We start from the raw sequence: 8,095 nt of genomic DNA, 5'->3' as shown, positions 1-8,095 counted from the left end.
TTTTTTTTTGTTGTTGTATTATATAAATTCAAAACTTATTTATTTATAAAATATTTTCATATGAATTTATTTTTATTTTGAATTTTAATTTATTATTAAATTAAATAATTTTAATTATTTTTTAATTATATTTTAAAATTCTGTAAAATAATAAAAATGAAGTAAATTCGTAGCTAAAATACGACCTCTTTACGTGGAAATCTTACGAGGAAATGACGAGAAACAGTTTACGAGTATCTTACGAGGAATTCTTTACGAGGAAATAACGAGGAAATACGAAAAGTTTACGACCATTTTACGAGGAAATCATTTCGTGGTTGTTACGTGTATTTTGCGAGGAAAATCTTTCAAGGTATTTACGTGTAGATTACGAGGAACTTGTTTCGAGGTATTTACGAGGAAGTATAGCGACGTCCTTACGTGGAATGTTGACGTGGTCTTTACGACGAAATGCTCTACTTCGTCGTTACGACGAAATATATTCCTCGCTAAGTTACGACGAATTAGCGAGGAAATATGTGTTACGACGGACGTGTAACGAGCAAACACGTTTCCTCGCTAATTCGTCGTAAAGCCTCTTTTACGACGAATTAGCGAGGAAAACCGCCCTCGTTAAGATTATGTTTTCTTGTAGTGTTACGATTTCTACAAATATTCTATCTACGAGAACAATCATACACTATCTTTAAAAATATTAAACGAACCATACTCATATATTAGTATGCTGATATGTTCAAAATTCCAAAATCAATATTTTGGTCTATGTAAGTACTGTGATATTTTAACCACTATTCCAATGAAAAACACTATTAGTTTTGGAGTGCATAACTTATGAAGTTTAATATACTACCAATTCAATATAATATACAAGTACACTATGTTATTAATTGGTGAAGATAAATTATGATAGGTAAAGCGTTAATTCAAAAATAACCTCATCACCAATACTGCAAATGAAAAATTATATTAGAATAAATTAATAAATAGTATCAAATATATTATCATTCCAAAATTAGTGTGTCCAAAAAATGTGTTACCCACAAGTTATACCAAATTTGATCACTTACAGATGTGCTAACTAACTTAATATCTCACAAAATAACTAACTTAAAAATTTGAGCATTCAAAAATATCTAAAAAGTATCATAAAATCAATTTTTAAATCTAAAATAAAATAATATTACAATAGGTAAGTAATAAAAAACTAATATTTTCATATATATTGATTTTGTTTTTCTTTCAACTACTATGTTTTCACTTTCTTATAATCACATAATAAAAGAAATTCATCAAAGTATAAAGAATCACAAGTTTATTTAATTTTATGTAATATTGAAAAATATATGAAATATTAATCAAATGTTTTAAAAAATGTTATCAAATTTTTAGGTTTTATCGGATCAACCGGTATCGGTCGCGGGTTGATAGCAAGGTTTTTAGATTTTTACCATATTTTGTTTCATTAAATCCAAACCGGACTATCTACGAGTCACTGGATCTATTGGTTTGATCACAAGTCAGGATTGATATGAAAACATTGTTTGAAGTTCAAAAATTATAATAGACTTCTAAATTATTTATCTCTAATAAAAAGTTATAAATTCATTCAAATTTTATTAAACGGTCAACAACAAATACCCGCGCTTTCTAAGCGCGGATCAAAATCTAGTACTCAGTTAAAAACTAATAATAAGTCAATGACCTATATAAAAACTTAAAACCTAATAAAATATGACAAATAAGAAAATAAGAATTTTAATATAACATATAGATTTTAATATTATTAAATCAAAATTCGTTTTTAGTTATATATAAAATTAATTACGGATATTTTTTTAAATTAGTAAATTAGTGATTCAGCTAAAAATTATTAATAAATCAATGACTAAGCTAAAGCCTAATAAAAACAAAAACATGACAAATAAGCAAAATCAAAATAATTATATATCTAATTACATATTTTATAGTTATATTATTTAAATTAATAAATTATGGACTCAACTAAAAACTATTAATAAATTAATGATTCAGCTTAAACCTAATTAAAACATGACAAATAAGCAAAATTACCTAAAATCACAGAAACATAACAAATAAGCTAAATCAATTAATAAATAATGCGGTAAACATCTTTAAATTGTAAGATAAGATAACAGAAACGCAACCATAGGGCCACTACGTCGTGTGCCTTGGTCTTTACTTCGGTTTTATGTGTGAAAATTATAGATTAATCTCTGAAGAAAATTGTCAGTTTCGTAGTTGCTAATTAATATATTATTAATAGTAGTCGACATGGGTGTCAGGACAAATGTCATCGGACAAAAGTTCTTTGCGGAAAGGCGGAGGAAGAAAAGGAGGACGAGTACACATGAGCAAAGCCCAATTAACTCCTTGGAAAAACGGGTGGCGTTTCACGGCAGATGCACCCAGAGACGACCCCAAACGTCGGATCGGGTCCTTAGCCAGTAGCTGAGAGATCAGATCCTTGGCCGCGCTTGGAATGGTTGGCTCTTTTGGAAATTCGAGGGCTCTAGCGACGATGTTTGCAAGGGTTAACTCGTGGTCCATCCCTTTGAAAGGCGTCGTACCGTAGAACAGCTCGAACATGAATATCCCCAATGTCCACCAATCCACCGCGCTCCCATGCCCTTCTCCTGCCATTCACATTTTGGATGAGTTAATATGATCTAAACTAACAAAATAATAGATCATAATGAAGTAAATTTGAAGTATACCTGAAACAATTTCAGGAGCCAAGTACTCATGCGTCCCAACAAAGGACATGGAGCGGACGTCCAGAGGCTCGGCCACAAGCTCAGGACCGTTGTTACGGTGATCAGCTTTCTTCTTACGTCTTCTGATTCTCGGGTGGAAGCAGGAGACAGCTGGGACAATACAGTTTGTGATCATGCAAGAAGACGATGTGGTCTGACGATGGTCCATTGTTTGGTTCTCGTTCTGGTCAGACGAGCCGTTTGGTAGTGCGTTTCGGTTCAGTACAATCTGTGGTGTGGAGGTGGATTCATCACATCTTAAGGAGAGATCGAAATCGGTTAGCATGATGTGACCATCTGATCGAACCAACACATTCTCAGGCTTCAAGTCTCGGTAAACAATCCCCATCATGTGAAGATATTCCATGGCTACGATCACTTCCGATACATAGAATCTAGAAATTACAAGAGATGTGGTTAGTTAGTGATGTAAACGCAAAATTGACACAAGGGTCAGGAAGAGAAGACAGGGTAGTGAGGACAAAACGAATAATTGAGATTTGTAATAATAATTTGGAATCTTTTGTTACATATTTAGCTATTGTGACAAAACATATGTTGGATTTTGGGGACAAGAAGATAATGTTGGGTTTGGTTTACACTATGCATAAGGAACAATAATGGACCTACAAAGTTTGCTAGCTTAACGAACTCTTTTGTCTAAGAGAGTTTCTGGTGCAAATAGATTACCCAAGATTCCTCTTTTGTCTTCACGGGTCCACAATCAACAAACATACTCCACACAAAACAGTGTATAAAAGTCTGTTTTGGGTTCTTAAGAACAAGTTACAAAAGATAAACCAGAAACTTCGTGATATTTTTTTGGGTTGGACAACCTCAAATAACATAAGGTGCCACTACATTCATGATAAAAAAGATAGGTAGATTTAGTCAGGATACCTATATTGGTTCTCAATCATTTTACTTTTAACAGTAAAGAAGAGACCTAGTAGAACTCAGTTACATGGCCAGAGACAAAAAAAAAAAAAAAGAAGGTAAAGCAAATACTCTATATACTCATATACATTAGAATTTAGTTGTAACTAAAACACAATCAAGTCACAATAGTTATAAGAAATGCCTAAACCAGTCATGACCTTTCTTTAATGTGTCAACTACTACTTGCGATCTGACATTAACTCAAGAAAAAAAAAACAGGTCTATCATCATCTACCAAGAATAAGTAGATCCGGTTTTCTAGTATATTACGTGGTAAGAGTTGGTTCATAAATGGCAATAAGTGGCTAACTCAACTAATAATAATCACTTCATCTACTACCAACCAAAGGCGGTAAAAGTAAATCCATCAACATACCACGGCAATAAAACTTTTGGACTAAGTTACAAAAAAAAAAAAAAAAAAAAAAAAAAAAAAAAAAAAAAAAAAAAAAAAAAAAAAAAAAAAAAAAAAAAAAACTTTTGGCCCAACCCATAACAAAAAGCCTATTATAATAAACAAAAAGCGTTCTATAATTTGCATCATCGACTATTTGTTTTTTTTTGTGTGGTGTCCAGCATCCACTCTGTTCTGTTTGGATCGTCACTTTTTTCTTTTGATCAAACGATCGTCACTTTTATAATTCGTATCTACTACCAGATATCCGCTGAGTGCCATAAAATTTTAAATAACAAGAAAGGAATTAAAATGCATAGAAAACCCCAAAATGATTAAAAAAATGTACCAAAAATATATTGTTCCCCGTCTCCAAAATTCGGTTGATATTTTTCTTTTGTAATTTTGAATATTCTTACTAAAGTGGGGCAACCCCATAAGATTATTTGAAAAGAAAATTAAAAATTCATAATAGCCACCGGTTTCAAAGGAAATGGTAAAGTTGTAATGGTTACAAATAACCTGCTTTGCTGGTATGTGCTTGTACTGAAGCCACATGCGCGCAATTAGAAAAATATTCATTTCCATGACATGCTACGTGATTCAATTAAATTGCACGGTCCCACTACAAATATACACGTGTCCTTAAACGATTTGTTAGAATTCAAAGTCAAACCCCACTCGGTTTGACTTTTTAGGCGGTCCCTACGGATTGCTACTAATCAGAGCTACTACTTAGAGCATGTTTATTGCAGGTCTATTAGGTTAGATCTCTTAGCGGAATATAAGATACGATTTTTTAGCGTAACTAAAAAAGCTAAGAGATCCAACCTAAAAGACCTACAGTAAACATTGCTTTCATATTGAGCGCTGCGATATACTGCCCACACATGTTACAGAAGCACACACTTTGTTAATCGTGAGTACTTCTGCCTATATAAAATAAATATATACACATAATATAAATGGCCACACTAAAGTATTTTTAATTAAACAAGTCGACAAAAATATATTATATTGTATTAGAATTAGACTTTCTACACCTTTTTGTGTGGCGTAGACAAACTTGAATATTTATTTTTAAATATCGAGCACATCAAATCAATAGAACAAATCTGGAAACAATGCTAAGTTTTGGAACACATCGGACGAGATTGCGGAAACCATATGTGCAAACCTTAATGCGGTTTCACTTAACGGGCCTATGATTTAATGATAATTACCCGTAAAACCGGCAATAATCGTGTTAGATAACGGTGCAGGAGAGCACAAAGCCATAAACTCTGTTATGTTTAAGTGTTAACTACCAGACAAATGACCAGCTGGTGGTCCCACTTCCCTGATTTCATCAACCTTCCTAATACTCCTAATATTTTTTTAAATGTTTTTGGAAACTGAATACACCATATTCAAGGAGATAAACGGAAATTGTTAACGGCGGTTACCTGACGGCGGATTCGTGGAAGCGTTTGTAAGGCTGTTTCTGACGGAGAACGTGGAGATCGCCGCCGGGACAAAACTCCGTCAGTAAGCAGAGCCATTTCGAAGAATCTATGGCGGCGTAAAGCGTCGGGAGGAAAGGATGGTCAAGCGTTTCGAGAATCTCTCTCTCCGTCTTCGCCCTACCTTCTTTGCTTCGGCTCGCGAGCTCTTTCTTATCCATAACCTTAGCGGCTAAGAGCGGTAATTCGACGGCGGTTGCGGATTTGAATTCAGCTAAAAAAACAGAACCGATGTCTCCGGCCCCGAGACGGAGACGGAATCGGAGATCGGAGAGGGAGAGAGACGATCTGAGTGAGGGAGGAAGTTTGGCGGAGGAAAAAGATGTCGCCGGAGTAAGAGCTGCGGCGGAGGAGGATGAGCGAGAGCCGGAGCTAGTGCTCCGATTCACGGTGGTTCCGGCGGAGGTAAAGCTCACACTTTGTAAATCGTCAGCCAGATCGTCAACCCATGGCTCCATTTCGGATCCAATCAATGAAGAGAGAGAGAGAGAGAGAGATGTGGCAATGGAGAAGAGAAGAAGTTAGTTGTGAGATTTTGCCGAGAAATAGAATCATTAGAAGATACAAAAACGATGTGTATGGCAATGGCAAAGGCTGTAATTTAGGGGTTAGATATGCCCCGTTGTGTAATTAAATCGTTTTTTGGCTTATATTTTAAGCAACTATCGATAGTTAGGAATTAATAAAATTTAAATATTGTAACTAGACAATTATTACGAAATTATTTGGGACGATTTGGCTCTCCATCAGATCTTTCCTCTGTATGTTTCGAAAGAGAGAAGCAAAGAGACATATAACCTAGGCCCCTACAAAAAAAAGAAAATGACGCGCACATATTTTGTGTTTGTTTTAATTCTTTTGTAACTGTAGTATTTTATTCATATAACAAAAAGGCTAATTACTATCATCAGAATATACATGGTCCGAATGATAACTGCGAGATTGGTAAATGCAAGCGATACGAAATTAAAATGCAATACAATTTAACTGCGGTTCATGTGTGTCGGACCCAATAATTCAATCCGTAAAAAAGGCCCAATGGGCCGAATTCATTAGAGGAACGACCTCCTACAAACTCGAAGAGAAGTGGAGTCGAGATTAACGGAGGAGGTTGAGATTATCACGGAGGAGATCCGCCTTTCAAGGAAGGAGAAGAAGAGGAAGAATGGATGTTCGAAACCCTAGAGCTTACGCACATTACACACGACGTCGATCTCTCACTATCTCATTCTCGATACTATGTTCCTAGTTCTTAGTTATTGTAACCCGATATCTTTGTTATCATTGTATTAATTGAATCCTTATCAATAAAGTCTATTTTTTGTCAACCGGAATATGATTATATGTTGTGTTCTGAAGATATCGTTGTTCAAGTTATTTTTTCCCTAATCTTTTACAAACAATCACTACCAAATGCCTAATGTGGGTTTTATGATCCACATTTTGGCACGGTCTGTGGGGAAGAGAAATGGAAAACATCCTTGCTAAGAACCCGATATAAGGTTCATAAGCACGATCATGGATCTGAACCAACCATTCAAAGGAGGAAGCGATAAACGAATCAATACGGACCGACCGACTAAGAAACAACCTAAGGTCACTGATTTCAAACGATCCGTCATCTCGTAGGAAAACTTAACTCGAGACGAACCCGAAAAAGGATCGCGCCAGTCCAAGGGAGCAATCCTGATTAGCGACGAAATCATCTTCTACGAGCACGAAACACTGAAACTCGACAAACCACATGACAATGCTCTTATCATTGAGCTAGAGATAGGCGGAAATCGTAACCTGGAGTGGAAGCCCCCTTGGTCCAGTGGTTTGAGTAAGGGTTCATTAATGCTTCTACACCAAGAGGTCTGGGTTTCGAATCCCAGCAAAGGCGAATTATGCAGATTTATGGAGAAAAAACATACAGGAGATCTTCGGCATGGCGCAAGGAGTACCGTCAGGCATGGATCTCATAAGATGGCTCAGGATGATGCAGTCAGGCGTGAATCCTCATAAGGCAGGGAGAATTGCCGGTTGTAGAAACGTCTTGTAACATTTCTCATAGTTTGTAATAGCATAATTAACCAACGACAAAAAAAAAAAGAGATAGGCGGAACAAGTTTTCCAAAGAGACTGGTCGACACTAGAAGTTCAAGTAACGTCCTTTCACACAAAGCCTTAACGTCAACGAATGGTGCCTTAATGTCAACGAATGGTCACAATCCCCTGGTGACACACGGAATATCGCCCTTCATCAGCCTCGACGGAGTTACAGTAAAACCATTAAGAGATGTTTCGCTAACCGTCAAAGCATGTGACCTCCAATATGAAGTTGAGTTTGCAATAGCGAAACATTATATCCCCTTCGACGCCATCCTCGGGTAATTCTGGCTACGAAAGATGATAGTCGTATCCTCGATCTACCATCAATGTGTAAAGTCCGTCTCTCCTACCGGAGAAAAGACCATTTGAGGGAGCCATAAATCTTCGCGAGC

General features: G+C 35.8%; 1 protein-coding gene across 1 annotated transcript; it reads right to left on the bottom strand.

Moving 5' to 3' along the window:
• Positions 1-2,251: 2,251 nt before the first annotated feature.
• LOC106328167 (serine/threonine-protein kinase D6PK) lies at positions 2,252-6,203 on the bottom strand. Its single transcript, XM_013766554.1, has 3 exons — positions 5,553-6,203; positions 2,736-3,169; positions 2,252-2,654 (listed from the first exon to the last, which is right to left on the bottom strand). Exons 1-3 carry the CDS (start codon positions 6,065-6,067, stop codon positions 2,278-2,280), a joined length of 1,326 nt encoding a protein of 441 aa, XP_013622008.1. The 5' UTR covers positions 6,068-6,203; the 3' UTR covers positions 2,252-2,277.
• Positions 6,204-8,095: the final 1,892 nt, after the last annotated feature.

The sequence above is a fragment of the Brassica oleracea genome, chromosome C3, assembly GCF_000695525.1.
Source record: "Brassica oleracea var. oleracea cultivar TO1000 chromosome C3, BOL, whole genome shotgun sequence".
Classification (NCBI taxonomy): domain Eukaryota; kingdom Viridiplantae; phylum Streptophyta; class Magnoliopsida; order Brassicales; family Brassicaceae; genus Brassica; species Brassica oleracea.
This window is presented reverse-complemented; position numbering and strand designations above follow the sequence as displayed.

What these genes read in the sequence shown, in the direction of transcription:
- LOC106328167 (XM_013766554.1), bottom strand. Translation starts at nt 6,067, where the DNA reads ATGGAGCCATGGGTTGACGATCTGGCTGACGATTTACAAAGTGTGAGC. An exon ending in TTCCACGAATCCGCCGTCAG is followed by an intron (nt 3,170 to 5,552) that starts GTAACCGCCGTT and finishes TGTAATTTCTAG; the next exon opens with ATTCTATGTATCGGAAGTGA. An exon ending in GGCTCCTGAAATTGTTTCAG is followed by an intron (nt 2,655 to 2,735) that starts GTATACTTCAAA and finishes TGTGAATGGCAG; the next exon opens with GAGAAGGGCATGGGAGCGCG.